Source organism: Erythrolamprus reginae, chromosome 10 (assembly GCF_031021105.1).
Source record: "Erythrolamprus reginae isolate rEryReg1 chromosome 10, rEryReg1.hap1, whole genome shotgun sequence".
In the NCBI taxonomy this organism is placed as follows: Eukaryota; Metazoa; Chordata; class Lepidosauria; order Squamata; family Dipsadidae; genus Erythrolamprus; species Erythrolamprus reginae.
In genome coordinates this window covers 41201657-41218964 of record NC_091959.1, presented here as the reverse complement: position 1 = coordinate 41218964, position 17308 = coordinate 41201657, and the positions used below count along the sequence as shown (strand labels likewise).

At 42.0% G+C, this 17308-nt stretch overlaps 1 protein-coding gene across 2 annotated transcripts in view; it reads left to right on the top strand.

Annotated features, from left to right (window-relative positions):
- Positions 1–13643, top strand: part of CDC45 (cell division cycle 45) — a 29425-nt gene extending 15782 nt beyond the window's left edge. For both annotated transcript variants that reach the window (XM_070762849.1, XM_070762850.1), the window contains exons 11-18: positions 2458–2589; positions 3719–3817; positions 4652–4813; positions 7263–7401; positions 7964–8047; positions 9333–9451; positions 10118–10194; positions 13009–13643. In XM_070762849.1, coding sequence (XP_070618950.1) covers positions 2458–2589; positions 3719–3817; positions 4652–4813; positions 7263–7401; positions 7964–8047; positions 9333–9451; positions 10118–10194; positions 13009–13073 — 877 coding nt within the window. In that variant the 3' untranslated portion in view covers positions 13074–13643. The remainder of the gene's footprint in view (positions 1–2457; positions 2590–3718; positions 3818–4651; positions 4814–7262; positions 7402–7963; positions 8048–9332; positions 9452–10117; positions 10195–13008) is intronic.
- Positions 13644–17308: the final 3665 nt, after the last annotated feature.

Below are 17308 nucleotides of genomic sequence, written 5' to 3'. Positions count from 1 at the left end.
AAAAGAAATAAAACTGCTAGGTGAGAAGGGAAGAGAGCGAGAATAGATAGAAAAAAGATAGAAGATGAAACCAGAATAGGCTGGTGTATCGTTTCCTTACGACGTAAAGTTCATATTTATCGTTGGAGTGTCGTTCCTTTTTTTTTTAAGAGTAGTTGTAAATTTCTATTAGAAACATAGAAGTCTGACGGCAGAAAAAGACCTCATGGTCCATCTAGTCTGCCCTTATACTATTTGCTGTATTTTATCTTAGGATGGATATGTGTTTATCCCAGGCATGTTTAAATTCAGTTACTGTGGATTTATCTACCACGTCTGCTGGAAGTTTGTTCCAAGGATCTGCTACTCTTTCAGTAAAATAATATTTTCTCATGTTGCTTTTGATCTTTCCCCCAACTAACTTCAGATTGTGTCCCCTGGTTCTTGTGTTCACTTTCCTATTAAAAACACTTCCCTCCTGGACCTTATTTAAGCCTTTAATATATTTAAATGTTTTGATCATGTCCCCCCTTTTCCTTCTGTCCTCCAGACTACAGTGATCCCCCGCTCGTTGCGAGGGTTCCGTTCCAGGACCCCCCGCAACGAGCGGGTTTTCGCGAAGTAGCGCTGCGGAAGTAAAAACACCATCTGCGCATGTGCAGATGGTGTTTTTACTCCCGCAGCGCTAGCGAGGAGCCGAAGATTGGGGGCGGCGCGGCTGTTTTAAAACGTCGCCGCCGGCATGGGGGGCTTCCTAGCAGCCCCCCAAACCCGGGTTGGGGGTCCGGGGGGTGCTGGCAAGCCCCCCATGCCGGCGGCGACATTTTAAAACAGCTGCGCCGCCCCCAATCTTCGGCTCCTCGCTAGCGGGCAGGCAGGCGGCGGACAAGCCGTTCGCTGGCGCTGGCTCTCGCCGCTTTCGAGCTGAGTCCTGGAGCGAATTCGCTTCAGGACTCAGCTCAAAAGCGCCGAGAGCCAACGCCAGCGAACGGCTTGTCCGCGCTCGCTCTCGCCGCTTTCGAGCTGAGTCCTGGAGCGAATTCGCTTCAGGACTCAGCTCAAAAGCGCCGAGAGCCAGCGCCAGCGAACGGCTTGTCCGCGCTCGCTCTCGCCGCTTTCGAGCTGAGTCCTGGAGCGAATTCGCTTCAGGACTCAGCTCGAAAGCGGTGAGAATGAACGGCGTGGGCGGGCGAAGGGCGGGCGGCAGCGAGGAGTTTGCGTGGGCGGTGGGGAAACTCCTTGCTGATGCCCGCTGCTCGCCCTCCCGCCAGCAAGAGGGGGAAGACCCAGGGAAGCCGCCCAGCAGCTGATCTGCCGGGCGCCATCATATATATATATATATATATATATATATATATATATATATATATATATATATATATGATTCGACACAAAAATATGTAACCCTTCCCTGTTGCAGAGCTGAAGGGATTGGATACTGTAGCCTAGAGGATAATTCTCTGCCTTACAAGGCAAAGGTTGCAGGTTCAAGTCCCAGTGGGTATGGCTAGCTGATGAGGCCAAAATAGATCTATCCTAGACTCCCTTAATTTTCAAATTCAGCAAAAAAAAAACCCAAACATGTTACATATAGTAATCATCTTTATTGATCTTTTGTCTAATTGAATTTTCATTGTGAAGTCAATATCACTGATTGCAGATGAGGTCCGTGTCTCCCGTCCCCAATTCATGCAGCTTTTGATCACGTGACCTTGTGTTTTCTGTCTTTCAGTCCAGTCTTTTTGCCTCTCGTTCCATTTTCCAAATGTAGTCCTAGTTTTTAAGCAGTATTTGACTGAGAAATCGCTTGGTTCTGACCTCGTTACTAACGGTGGCTTAGGAAACCACAATAATGCTTCTTGGTGCTTCTGCCTTCATAAGAGAAAGCACAAATTAGTGCATCACTAATCATACTGTCTAACAGCAATTTTATGAGCAAAAACTGATTGTGGTTCATAATATTTTAAAGGAGGCCGGAAAAATGTTCCAGTGCTTTCTGACAAGCCCTGAATATCCATGTGCATTTCTGCTTTAATTTTCACATCAGAAATACTGGGGGGAAAGACTTAAGATTTGTTCATGAGGCTATAAGCATTCTAAACTCCAATAAAAGGCTGTCAATATTTTCTAGAAGTATTAAACCTCTGCGTAAAGCCCACCTAGTTGCATTTATGGGGCAAGAAAATAACAGAGGAGGGGAAATAAGCATAGCAATTCATCATCTTTTCACCCTTTGCGGCCTAGAGTCTGGGCAAATGAATGGAACTAGCAGAATGTTTTAATGGCCGGGTGCCTTTCCAGTCGCCAATGCAGAGTTTTTGTTCAGCGGATATATTCTCAGTGTGCCCAGAGAGAGAAATATCTGCCTCTACCTAGGATCGAACTCACAAGCCCCCCGATGTGAGGCGACGGCTACACCGCTAGGCCACTGCACCACTCCAATCCCAATTATTCACCCTTAATTCTTAATGGCCTTAGCTTGTGCCTTGCACTTTATCAACACTGGTCTCTCTACGAAAGTCTCTGTAATACCTGTTACACGTCTGCCAGCTTCAAGCTTTGGTCTGTTCAAGGTCAGAAGAGGCTGCAAGAATTCTTGGCTGACATGGGGTGAGTTAATCAGAGTTGGATATTGAAAAAGAAAAAAAAATCCAAACCATAATGATCAGGGGATTTCTAAATGGCCGTGCATGGTAATGCTGAAGGAATTAAGAGCACGGGTAGTTGCGACCCTATTTGGACCGGGAGTCACTGCTCACAGTCACTCATGCCCTCATCACCTCGAGGCTCGACTACTGTAACGCTCTCTACATGGGGCTACCTTTGAAAAGTGTTCGGAAACTTCATATCGTGCAGAATGCAGCTGCGAGAGCAATCATGGGCTTTCCCAAATATGCCCATGTCACACCAACACTCCGCAGTCTGCATTGGTTGCCGATCAGTTTCCAGTCACAATTCAAAGTGTTGGTTATGACCTTTAAAGCCCTTCATGGCACCGGACCAGATTATCTCAGGGACCGCCTTCTGCCGCACGAATCCCAGCGACCAGTTAGGTCCCACAGAGTGGATCTTCTCCGGGTCCCGTCAACTAAACAATGTCGCTTGGCGGGACCCAGGGGAAGAGCCTTCTTTGTGGCGGCCCCGGCCCTCTTGAACCAACTCCCCCCAGAGATTAGAATTGCCCCCACCCTTCTTGCCTTTCGTAAGCTACTTAAAGCCCACCTCTGCCGTCAGGCATGGGGGAATTGAGATCCTCTTTCCCCCTAGGCCTTTACAATTCTATGCATGGTATGTATGTATGTATGTCTGGTTTTTATATTAATGGGTTTTTAATCGTTTTTAGTATTAGATTACTATTGTACACTGTTTTATTGTTGCTGTTAGCCGCTCCGAGTCTCCGGAGAGGGGCGGCATACAAATCAAATAAATAAATATGTAATACTAGAGTAGTGGGGTCTCCTTGCAAAGTTGCCACATTAAAGTTAAGACTTGTGGACTTCAACTCCTCATTGTTGGGAGTTAAGTTCACAAGTTTTAAAGTTGCTAAGTTTTTTGCGAAGACCCATGACTTGAAAGCTAAGTCAGTAAATGAACTGTTGTAAGTCGAGGGCTAGCTGTACTTAGCAGGTAAGTAGGAAGAGGTTGGCAGGGTCTTAGTTTGGTATGTCAGATGAATCTTTTGGGAAATGTTCCTGCCATCATTCCCCAGGTACTTAATTCCTTATTTTGTGTTTTGAAGGTTGCCTTTAAAGCAAGTCAAACAGAAATTTCATTCCATGGACATGTCCTTGAAAGAGAATCTTCGGGAAATCATTGAAGAATCTGCAAATAAGTTTGGGTAAAGATACCTTTTTTTTAAACAATACAGAATTCTGAGCTAATTTTCTCATATACAGTGGTACCTCTACTTAAGAACACCTCTACTTAAGAACTTTTCTAGATAAGAACCGGGTGTTCAAGATTTTTTTGCCTCTACTTAAGAACCATTTTCTACTTAAGAACCTGAGCCTGGAAAAATTTTCCAGGAAATTTGAGAACGGCACAAAGGCCCGGCCACTTTCCTGCCATTTTCCCTTTAATCTTGGCCATCTCGAGCTTTTCTGGGCTGCCAGAGGAGCCTTTTGGTGGCGCTTAAGGAGGCTTTGGCAGTCCATAGCAAACGGAGCGTTTTCCTTTCTCTAGGCACTGCCTCAGATTCCCTCTTTTTTTTTTTTTAAGCCTTAAAGTTTTGGATTTTTTTTTTGATTCCCCTCACCTCACCTTCTTCCTTCGGCAACGACTGTCTTCCTCCTCTTCTTCCTCCTCCTCTTCCTCCTCCTCCTCCCACCCAAATTCCGAGCTTTTATTTCTTTCCTAATGGGCTTGCACGCATTATTTGCTTTTACATTGATTCCTATGGGAAAAATTGCTTCTACTTAAGAACGTTTCTACTTAAGAATCTGGTCATGGAATGAATTAAGTTCTTAAGTAGAGGTACCACTGTATGTATTTATTGGTAAAATTGATAAGCTGCCTTACCTCAGGGTAACTTTGGGCAGCTTACAAAGGTAAAATATTAAAACTGTATAAGGTAAAAGACATAATTTAATACAAAAAGCCAAACATTACAGCTTGCCAACATGTGGGGTTCAGTTGTTTGAACATCGCCATTTACTTCCGTTTTGTTTTTCAGAATGAAAGATCTGAGAGTCCAAACCTTCAGTGTCCACTTTGGTTTTAAAAATAAGTTTTTAGCCAGTGATGTTGTGTATGCCACGGCGGCATTAATGGAGAACATGGAAAAGGAAGAGTGCCAAACTGATAATTTTATCAAGGCTTTGGATAGTCTTTCTAGGTAAGCCTGGATTCTTTTTCTTTTTGGCAATAAGTTTTTATTTTATATTATAGCATTACAAAAATTCAAATTTTAATTGAGCAATCTGTTGTCTGGCTACAGATCATTTTAGGAAAGAATAATCTTCCCAGGGGAAGAGCCTTCCTGTGAGCCGCCCCGAGTCTGCGGAGAGGGGCGGCATACAAATCTGATTAAACTTAAACTTAAACTTCTCTGTGGTGGCCCCGACTCTCTGGAACCAGCTCCCCCCAGAGATTAGAACTGCCCCTACCCTCCTCGCCTTTTGAAAACTCCTTAAAACCCACCTTTGTCGTCAGGCATGGGGGAACTGAGATATCTCCCCCGGGCCTATACAATTTATGTATGGTATGCTTGTATGTATGTCTGTTTAATAATGGGTTTTTAAAAATATTTTAAATTGTAAATTATTAGATTTGTCATGAACTGTTTTTATTGTGTTGTGAGCCGCCCCGAGTCTACGGAAAGGGGCGGCATACAAATCTAATTAATAATAATAATAATAATAATAATAATAATAATAATAATAATCGCAGTGTTTACAACAATATTCGCTACATAATATCAATTACAATAATATTAATGACAGTAATTGTTTAACCAAGTTAATGGATCTTCCTTATATCACTAATCCTTTCATAATTTCCAAGTAAAAAAAAAAATCCCGTTTCTTTCTTTTCATTAATTGTAAGTGTTATCTTATCCAAGCCTGGATTCTTATAGTTCACAGATCTTCAAGTTGCCACTGAAAGACAGGAAGGGCAAAAGACACCTTCCTCTCAAATTGTAGTCTTTATAGAAAATTATTATTTGCTAGTGCATGAGAAGGAACTGAAACAGCTTAGCTAGTAAAATCTTCAAAAGCTGCATGCTCAGGGTGAAACAAGGTTCACAAGAATAAGGAACTGATCATCAGGCTAAAATGTATATATGTTTTGCAGACAGGCCAAAGGCAATGGTTTGAGAAAAGAGGAAGTTTGTGGGTGTGGGTGTGTGTCACGTACTAATTATCATATGGCCTATTGTGCTACTTGTTACTAGGAATTAAGGGCAAAAGTGCAGATTATTGGTAGCCATTACAAAATGTGAGCTAAGCAAAATTAACAAGGTCATGGGATGATCTAAGAGGGAGTGGCTTAACATTTGCAGTGGAAACTGCAGTTTAATGTTTCCAAATGTAAAATAATGCACTTGGGGAAAAGGAATCCTCAATCTGAGTATTGCATTGGCAGTTCTGTGTTAGCAAAAACTTCAGAAGAGAAGGATTTAGGGGTCGGGATTTCTGACAGTCTCAAAATGGGTGAGCAGTGTGGTCGGGCAGTAGGAAAAGCAAGTAGGATGCTTGGCTGCATAGCTAGAGGTATAACAAGCAGGAAGAGGGAGATTGTGTTATATAGAATGCTGGTGAGACCACATTTGGAATACTGTGTTCAGTTCTGGAGACCTTACCTACAAAAAGATATTGACAAAATTGAACGGGTCCAAAGACGGGCTACAAGAATGGTGGGAGGTCTTAAGCATAAAAGGTATCAGGAAAGACTTCATGAACTCAATCTGTATAGTCTGGAGGACAGAAGGAAAAGGGGGGACATGATCGAAACATTTAAATATGTTAAAGGGTTAAATAAGGTTCAGGAGGGAAGTGTTTTTAATAGGAAAGTGAACACAAGAACAAGGGGACACAATCTGAAGTTAGTTGGGGGAAAGATCAAAAGCAACGTGAGGAAATATTATTTCACTGAAAGAGTAGTAGATCCTTGGAACAAACTTCCAGCAGACGTGGTAGATAAATCCACAGTAACTGAATTTAAACATGCCTGGGATAAACATATATCCATCCTAAGATAAAACACAGGAAATAGTATAAGGGCAGACTAGATGGACCATGAGGTCTTTTTCTGCCGTCAGTCTTCTATGTTTCTATGCAGTGGTTCACTTTACAACTATGGCGAGGAAAGTCATAAAATGGGGCAAAACTTTCCTAACCTAAATGTCTCACATAGCAGCAGAAATCCTTCCATTCCCCACATCCAGTCAGAACTGAAAAAGCTTCTTGGACGAGAAGCAAAACGTCTTCAAAGATAAAAAATAGAAAGTCCATTTGCCTCTTGAAACAAAAATCAAGGTCCACCTGTATTGCTCGTTTCCGATAATGATGCCTTTTATTGAATATCGGAACTCTTTTACTCGGATTCAAATCACCGTGCCTGTATTCCCTGCTGACCAATGGTAGGAGTCCTGCAAAATTTCAGATGTTTTCTTCCTAATTGCACCAGAAGTGTTGGGTTTGAACCAGTTAACAAACTAGCAATGTTGTTCCGCTGATGAGTCTTTGTGCTAAGGGGGATAGTAAGAAAACATTTCCTAAGAATCTTACGAATGATTTTCCTCCTGGGTAAAATCAATGGCTTTGTTTTGCTTCTCCTTCCAGGGGTAATCTTGACCAGTTGCTCCAAGGACTGCAGCTGGCCAAAAAGCAGCTGTGTGCCATCCAGCAGACAGTGGCCAGCTGCATCTGCACCAACCTTGTCATCAACCAGGGACCGTTCCTGTACTGCTACCTCATGGAGGTGAACATTGTCTTGTGCTCACTCCTTTCTCCTTTCCATTCTACCCTATATTCTCTCTCCTCCCTTCCCCTCTCTCTATCTGTCTCATCTATCTACTGTATCTATATCTATCATCTAGCTACTGTGTCTATCTGTCTGTCTATCTATAATAATAATAATAATTTAATAATTATCTATCTATCTATCTATCTCCATCCATCCATCCATCCATCCACCCTTCTTTATCTACCTACCATCATCTGTCTGTATGTCTGTCTCTCTGTCTACTTACTTATCATTGTCTATAACTATATTTTATGCATGGTATGTCTGTATGTATGTTTGATTTTTATAATAATGGGTTTTTAACTGTGTTTAGTATTGGATTATTATTATATGCTGTTTTATTATTGTTGTTAGCCGCCCCGAGTCTGCGGAGAGGGGCGGCATACAAATCCAATAAATAAATAAATAAATACCTGCCTACCATCTATCCATCTATGTACCTACCTACCTATCCATCATCTATCCTAATTTTCTATCCAGCCATCCATTTATCTACTTATAAATATTTCTTTTTCAGGGTACCCCAGATGTGAAATTATTCTCCAGGCCAATATCCTTATGTCTGCTCACCAAGTGCCTGCTTAAATCCTTTGTTTCTTCTGTAAGTAAGCTATTAATTTACAAGGTGGCATTTGCCATTTTTATTTTGAAGCGTGACCTTTAAGCCCGCTTAACCAAAAATATCCTGACCAACGCCCAAACCAGATAAGACTGACGCGCCACAAAGTTTGCATTTTTTTAAAAAAGAGAGAAGCATCAATGTTTCTCTTATTGCAGGCATGTACACACACACTGCTGCAATGTGTGCCCAAGATTTGTGCCTGATGGTTGCCCAAGATATTTCTTGCTGATTGCTGAGTTTTGAATTTTTTGGCTGCAGGAGAATGGGTATGGCGCCACTGCATTGATTGACGTTTGCTCTGTGGAATACGGTGACAAGCCCAAGTTTCATCTCCTGTCACTAAACAGTTGAGAAAAGCCTCGCCTTCAATCTCGGGTGGCACTGACTCTGTCAATTTTGTGCGCTTCAATAAGCATCTTGGGCACCCATCACAGCAAAAATGGCGCTCCGCTGGGCGCCGGAAGTTCAGCAAAAGTTTGGGCTCAGGAGGACACTGAGAAGCCCCCCGCCCAGCTGTCAGTTTTGTAAAAGAGCCGCGGAACTGTCGGGCCGGTCGGGAGGCTCAAACGGAGGTGGGGAATCCCAAATGGGAATTCCATGGGCAGAGCTTTGATGTCATGAAGACGTCCTTCCTGGCCGGCCGAAACGGGGACTCCAGGAAGGACGTCTCCATGACGTCAAAGCTCCGCCCATGGGATTCCCCACCTCCGTTTGAGCCTCCCGACCAGCCAGACAGCTCCGCAGCTGTTTTGCAAAGCTGACAGTCGGGCGGCGGGACTTCTCAGCATCCTCCTGAACCCAAACTCCGAACCCGAACTTTTGCCGAACTTCCGGGTTCGGCGTCCGGGCGGCAGGTTCGTAAGATGGAGAAAGTTCGGAAGAAGAGGCAAAAAATTTCCGAACCCCGGGTTCGTATCTCGGAAAGTTTGTATAACGGGTTCGTATCACGAGGTACCACTGTATGTCAATCTGCATTTTAAAAGCAAGAGAGTTTTTTTTTTAAATCTCAAACTTAACAGTGCAAGAAGTAATTGACGGCAGTCAGTGGAAGCAAAGTCTGTTTAGGATGTTAACAGTTCCATCTTTCTCCAGCATTTTCTTCTATCTGTAATTTTCCTGGTATAGCTTTAATCCTCAAATTTGTCCTACGTCTGTACATCCCAAACCCAGTATGTTGGTCTTAGGGATTCTGCCTTTGAGCTTCGTCTAATCCTTTTAGACTTTAAACCCCTTTTCTGATTGTTTTATTTATTTATTGTTTTAGACCAGAAACAAGCGCTGTAAACTGTTGCCCATGATTATGGCGGCCCCCATGAATCTCGAGCAAGGGACGGTGATCATGTTTGGGACTCCGCCTCACACAGAAAGCTCCGACAAAAAAAAGTAAGCTAGAGACCTCACCTACAAAAAGATATTTATAAAATTGAACGGGTCCAAAGACGGGCTACAAGAATGGTGGAAGGTCTTAAGCATAAAACGTATCAGGAAAGACTTCATGAACTCAATCTGGAGGACAGAAGGGAAAAGGGGGCACATGATCGAAACATTTAAATATGTGAAAGGGTTAAATAAGGTTCAGGAATGGAACTGTTTTTAATAGGAAAGTGAACAAGGGAGCACAATCTGAGGTTAGGTGGGAGAAAGATCAGAAGCAATGTGAGAAAATATTACTTTACTGAAAGAGTAGTAGACGCTTGGAACAAACCAGCATACGTGGTTGGTAAATCCACAGTAACTGAATTTAAACGTGCCTGAGATAAACATATATCTACCCTAAGATAAAATACAGGAAATAGTATAAGGGCAGACTAGATGGACCATGAGGTCTTTTTCTGCTGTCAATCTTCTATGTTTCTATGTTTGTCTGATGATTCCTAACCTACAGCAAGGCTCTCTTTGATCTCAAATTCTTTGAGTGTGGTGAAGATAGGCCTGCTAAGAGCAACTGTTTCAGGGACGGAATGGAATCTCTGGAATGTTACGGGATCTAGCTTGGAGAGACCGTTAATAAGCGGCGAGTGCTCACCAAGATGTGTTTTTCCTCTCTAGCTTTTTTGGGCGAGCGTTTGAAAAAGCTGCCGAAAACACCAATTCTCGGACGTTACACAACCACTTCGACATGTCTAGTAAGTAAAATTCATTGGAGCTTTTAAATCCTGAATTGATTCTTAAGAACATAGATCAATACTTTTTTTTTTTCAAAATAGTCTTCTTTTTAAGCATAACATCCACCTACATACGCATGCAGGTAGTTCTCAACTTACAACCACAGCTGAGCACACCATTTCTGTTGCTAAGAGAAACATTTGTTAAGTGAAACACGTTTTGCCCCATTTTATGACCTTTCTTGCCACCGTTGTTAAGTGAAACACTGCAGTAGATAAGTTACTAACTCAGTTGTTAAGTGAATTTGGCTTCCCAGTTGACTTTGCTTGTTAGAAGGTCATAAAAGAGGATCACATAACCCCAGAAATGCTGGAACCATCTTGTTCTGTCCGGCTCTCTGGCAGAATCCTCCCAAAAATTCACAGGTACAAATTTCAGACACACACACGTTTGAAAATTCAAAACAATGTTCTTTATAATGAAAATTCACTTAAACCAAGCCCTCTTTTGGTATAGCAAAGAGCACTCGTCTCCAAACAAACTGGTAATTTGTACAAGTCCCTTATCAGTTCTGTGATACTTAGTTTGCAGCTGTGAGGCAATTCACAGTCCTTCTTTCACAAAGTGAAACACACTTTGCTCTGGTTTAGTTTCAAAGCGGGGAAAAATCAGCACACAAAAAGTCAAAGTCAGTAAAGCAGTCACGAAATACAACGATCAGATAATCCTCCACAATGGCCAAACCCACAGATTGCTATTTATAGCAGCCTCACTAATTACCACAGCCCCACCCAACCACAGGTGGCCTCATTTTCTTTGATAATAATCTCTCAGTTGTTGTTGCCTATGCATCGCTCTCCACATGCGTGGCTGTATCATTAACTCTTGTCCTGAATCCAAGGAGGAGCTAGATAACTGATCTCCTTCTGAGCTGTCTGCCCCACTCTCCTCCTCCCTGTCACTCATGTCTTCTTGGTCAGAGGAGCCTTCATCAGCAGATTCCACTGGTGGGGCAAAACAGGCCTGCAGCATGTGGATGTCTCCCCCACTTCCACAGTCCTTGGGGCAGGAGCTGGGCCAGAGCTAACCACAACACATCTTAAATCTGAGTCAGCTGCCAAGCATCTGATATTTTTTCTCATGACCATGTGGTTGCTGCAACAGATGAGGAAAATGGTCATAAGTTGTTTTTTCCCCCCAGTCACTAAATGAACATTTATAAAGTGAGGACAACCTGTATACCAGTATCACTTGGTGACCAGAATATCATCAATTTTGCTTACTTGCAGCCATTGGAAACAGTGCAGCTTACTGTTTACCACACTAAATGAAATTATTATTATTATTATTATTATTATTATTATTATTATTATTATTATTATTTGTTAGATTTGTATGCCGCCCCCTCTCCGGAGACTCGGAGCGGCTCCTAACAACAAAACATAGTACAAATCCAATAATTAAAAAATAGTTAAAACCCTTAATATAAAAACAATCATACACCCCAAACAAACCATATATAAAACTAAACGGCCAGGGGGAGTCAATTTCCCCATGCCGGGTGGCAAAGGTGGGTTTTTAAGAGTTTGCGAAAGGCAAGGAGGGTGGGGGCAGTCCTGATCTCCGGAGGGAGTTGATTCCAGAGGGTCGGGGCCGCCACAGAGAAGGCTCTTCCCCTGGGTCCCTCCAGACGACATTTGCATAAACTGCTCTAAATTCTGGATTGATTCTTTCTGCCTCAACTCGGAAAGCTCAAATTGCCCAAAGTGCTGCTTGATCCAGTTCTACAGAGGAATCATTGAGTGTCATCTGCACCTCTATAACTGGTTTGGTTCTGCAACCCAGCAAGACAGACACAGACTTCAGAGGATAATTAGAACTGCAGAAAAAACAATTGCTACCAACCTGCCTTCCATTGAGGGCCTGTATACTACACAAGTCAGAAAGGGTTGTGAAAACATCTACAGACCCCTCACATCCTCCGAGTCTTCGGAGAGGGGCGGCATACAAATCTAATAAATAATAATAATAATAATAATAATAATTATTATTATTATTAGACATAAATTGTTTGAATTTCTACTCTCAAAATGACACTATAGAGCACTGCACACCAGAACAACTAGACACAAGGACAATTCTTTCCCGAATGCCATCACTCTGCTTAACAACTAATTCCCACAACACTCAAATAATTTACTAAGACTGTATTACTATTATTCTTCTCATTCTTCCTAGTACCTATCTCTTCCAACTTATGACTATAATCATGTTGCTTGTATGTTTCAATTATATTGTTTTTATTTTTTTTCCTAGTACAATTTGATAGCTTATTAGTAACCTTGACTATCACTAAGTGTTGTATCTTATGATTCTTGGTTAATGTATTTTATTTTTCTTTATGTACACTGAGAGCAAGTGCACCAAGACAAATTCTATTCTATTCCATTCTATTCTATTCTATTCTGATATTAAGCTGTTGATTATTAAAGATCTGAAGTTTATTTTATAATGTCTATGGAGATTTTCAGCCATCCAGGTCATGTTTGTCCCAAAGATGCTTTTTCCCTCCCAAAGGCAAATGGACTTTATTTTTCTTGGAAGAGGTTTTGCTTCTCATCCAAGAAGGTTCTTCAGTTCTGACTGAATGGTGGAGGATATAAGTCCTGCCATCCTCCACTGTTCAGTCAGAACTGAAGAAACTTCTTAGATGAAAAGTGAAATGTCTTCCATCAAATAAAAACTACACTTGTCTTTTGGGGGGGGAAATCTTCAGATGGTGGACTTAGGATAATGAATTATCCCTCTGATATTTATTTCTTTTATTATTTTAGTTATTGAATTGAAAATGGAAGACAGGAGCAAATTTCTCGATGCTCTTATTGCTCTTTTATCCTAATGGTAAGCTTGTTGAAGAATGTTTCTTTCCCACCACCGGAAATTTTTTAGAGCCACTTACCATGTGGCACAAATGACCTTGCCATCCATGTGTTTTATTTTGTACATATGAATCTGTAAATACCTTGTGTCTACCAAAATGTTGTCCAGATTTTATGCAAGCCTGTTTTAAAATACTTTTTAAGAGTTTTAGCGCAGCCAATGCCAGTTTGGGCTTGGAAAAATTTAATCAAATAAATTTTAAAGTTTTACAGTATATCTTGTTGGACATAGGACCCTTTCTTATTTAAAGTGCATTAGCATTATATCATTATCAATACATTAAAATTAATTACATGGGGAAAGTTTCTATTTAATGTGGCTTCTGTAAGTATTGGAATTAGTTGAAAAAAACATGATAAAAAGTTTAAAAAAATTGTTACTCAGTTGTGCTAGGTTCACAATTTTTTTTAAAAATTATCTGTAACTCAGCATTCCCTTGCTTGTAAATTATGGTTTTCAGCCAAATTTATTGCATGAATTCAGCTAGCTGGGTGATATTAAAAAAAATAATGGTTTTCATTATTACAAACTGTTTTCATGAGTTTTTGATCAACTGAATTGGCTATTACTATTAATGAATTACTATTCTTATAACTTCCTCTTTTGCAGTTTAAGGCTCTAGCTAGATATGAAGTAATCAGAGACCTTTTTCATGGAAATAGTGGCTGGATTTGCACATGCCAAGTTCCAAACTAGGGCTAGTAGGGAGCTCTCCAAAACATGGCAACCTTCAGACTTATGAACTTCAACTCCCAGAATTCCTCAGCCAGCCATGGCAAGTTGGCAATATTTATGTAATATAGCTAATGATCAGGTGTTGCCTGGGTATTTATTCATCCCAATCGGAAAAAGGAATGAATTATATCTGTAGTATCAAATCAAAGTAATTTTATTTACAGGGCTTTAAAATTATAAGGACCTTGCTCAAATCCCAGTTATGGAACCAATGGTCCAGCTGGGGGATTTAGAAGAGCCACTTCTCCACTAGGCTAGGTAGTCATATGATTGGGTGGGCATGGCCAACTCAATGTCACTCACGTCAAGGGGCATCTCATCGGCCTCTACTTGCCCCTCCCAGCCACTTCCCATCTGGGCTCCTTAGGGCAGTGATGGCAAACCTATAGCAGGGGTGCCACAGGTGGCACGCAGAGCCATATCTGCTGGCATGCGAGCTGTTGCCCTAGCTCAGCTCCAATGTGCATGTGTGTGCCGGCCAGCTGATTTTTGGCTTGCACAGAGGCTCTGGGAGGGCGTTTTTGGCTTCCAGAGAGCCTCCTGGAGGATGGGGGAGGGCATTTTTACCCTCTCCCAGATCCAGGGAAGCCTTTGGAGCCTGGGGAAGGTGAAACACAAGCCTGCTGGGCACCAGAATTTGGGAAACAGGCCATTTACAGACTCCAGGGGGAGAAGAGCTGTCTTCGCCCTCCCTAGGAATTGAATTATGGGTATGGGCACTCGCTCATTCGTGATAGTGCATACACATGCTGTTTAGGCACCCAGGGAAAAAAAGGTTCGCCATCACTGCCTTAGGGCCCCAACAGGAAGCAGTTGTTGGAGCTAAGCAGCCACGATGAGAAAGAATTGGCAAATTGGATCTGACCAAGAAGGAGGCTCAGTAAGAAGCACCTCACTGAGGACTAGGAGCATAGGCTTTCCAAGCAGAGGGAAGACCTGCGGGAGTTCAAGGCCAGGTACCGGCGCCTGGAGGCTCAGTGGGGCTGAGACGGTTCCAGACCATGATGCAATCCCACTGGAACGAGGTCTTCCAGGTCTTCTCCGCCAGTGGCACTTCCCTCCAGCCTTCGCCCAAAGCCCCCCACCAGGAGGCTGAAACAGACCCCAGGCCAGAATTTCTGCCTCCCTCCCATACGTTCAAAAAGACCCTGAGCGGGGAGACTCTCTGCAGCAACACAAGTGTTCATTGCAGCTATCTGGCCCAAGGGTCGTACTTTGAGGACTTCTGATTTAGTGCAATATAAACAATTGCTAGAATATTCACGAACTGGGAGAGCCATGTTAACAAGGTCAGCCAATGAGTAGGCATAGCAACCGTGCCAGCCAAATGGGAGCTAGCCACTTCTGCGTCTGTGCAGAGAATCGAAATTGGAACTTAATCTTAAGGCTGGGCGTGGCTCAGTCCACTTTGAACTCTGCTGAAATGAAACTAACCGTTCTCTGGTGTCTGTAACTGCTTGAAGAAGAACTCTGATGATGGAATTGTACGTTGACCTGCTATTATTTTTATAAAGAAGCTCTCGAATCCAGCTGAATCAGTCATCTGTGTGTGCTTCTGGTTTTGAATTTTGCAACACATTTTAATAAAAATGCAAATAATTTCTTCTGCGGACCACCCAAATTCTCTCATGACCACCAATAGTCCATGGACCACCAGTGGGTGAGCGCTGTTCTAGGGATCTCAGAGACAAGGATGACTAAAAACAGATATTTCAGGACCTTGGACAGAGCTCAGAGACTCATTTCTACAAGGGAAGATCCTTTCTCCAGGAAGAGTAATTTATCCTGACTATCCTTTTCCTGTCTTTTTTGTAACTTTTGCTCCACCTTTATTACTTTTTAAGTGACACAAGGTGGCAAACATACCTAATACTCTTTCCTCCTGTTTTCCCCGCAAGAACAAACCATATGATGTGGGTTCACATCGCAACATCACATCGCGCAAAACACCCGGAAATGACCCTCTGCTCATGTGCAGAAGATTTTTTTCCAAGCCTCGGAGATTGCAGGACCAGTTCAGGGGCATGGACCACCAGACATCGCTGGTTTGGCGAGTGGTGGTAAATTTCCACTACTGGTTCTAAAAACTGATCCAAACTGGTGGGTTGGGCTGAGAAAGTAAGTGGCCCAAAAGCCTAATGGGATTATTAGAATTTACCGTGTCCTGGTGATTAGTCTAAAATCACCCAGCTGGTATTCATGTTTAAGGCAGGACTAGAATGCATCATCTTCTGGTGATTAGTCCAAAGTCACTCACACGTTTTCTTGTCTTAAAGTAGGACTAGAACTCACTGTCTCCTGATGATTGGCCCAAAGGTACTCAACCAGCTTTCATGACTAAGATGGGACTATAGCTCCCAGCCTCCTGGTGATTGGCCCAAAGTCACCCAGCTGTCTCATGCCTAAGCTGGGACTAGAACTCACCAACTCCTGGTTTCTAGGCCAGCACTCTAACTACGCCAAGCTAACTTTCTTATATATCCATCAGTAAAAGGAACTTTCGTTGGTAAACATAGAAACATAGAAGTCTGACAGCAGAAAAAGACCTCATGGTCCATCTAGTCTGCCCTTATACTATTTTCTGTATTTTATCTTAGGATGGATATATGTTTGTCCCAGGCATGTTTAAATTCAGTTACTGTGGATTTATCTACCACGTTTGCTGGAAGTTTTTTCCAAGGATCTACTACTCTTCCAGTAAAATAATATTTTCTCATGTTGCTTTTGATCTTTCCCCCAACTAACTTCAGATTGTGTCCCCTTGTTCTTGTGTTCACTTTCCTATTAAAAACACTTCCCTCCTGGACCTTATTTAACCCTTTAACATATTTAATTGTTTCAATCATTTCCCCCCCTTTTCCTTCTGTCCTTTGGTCACACATATTAATGGCATAAATCTTTTTAGTAACTTTGCTCACACTCCTGTTTCTCTTTTACCATAATTAATGCAATAACCTGTTTCTTTTATTTATTTCTATTTATTTTCTTCCAATATGCTGCTTCAAATTTTGGTTCCTCGCTTATTTCAGAGCAGATAAAACGGCATGAGGAGCAGTTGTTGCTATAACAAATCCTTAACTCGACTCCTGTTCTTGCTACTTTTTATTTTCAAAAGTTCTCCAGGCAAGAATACTTTATAGAACATCAATGATTCATCCTTACTACCACCAGACACTTAGCAGATGCTTTGTGGGCTAATTATGAAGGATTTCTGGCTGTTTTTTTTTTTTCTATTGAAGCTAAATAATCAGGCTTGAGCTTTCTTTTGTAATTACAACGGTCATGTTTACAGTCGCTTTACAGATAGTAAGATCTTCCAGCTCAAATGCCATGACTTGGAACAGGAATCAATCCCCCTTTTTTTGGTGGAAATTTAGTCCTGTTCTGCAGAATTCCCTTTGTAGTAAATAACAGGTCTCTGTAGTACGTGTGGAATTTTAAAGACTACAAAGGAAGGAA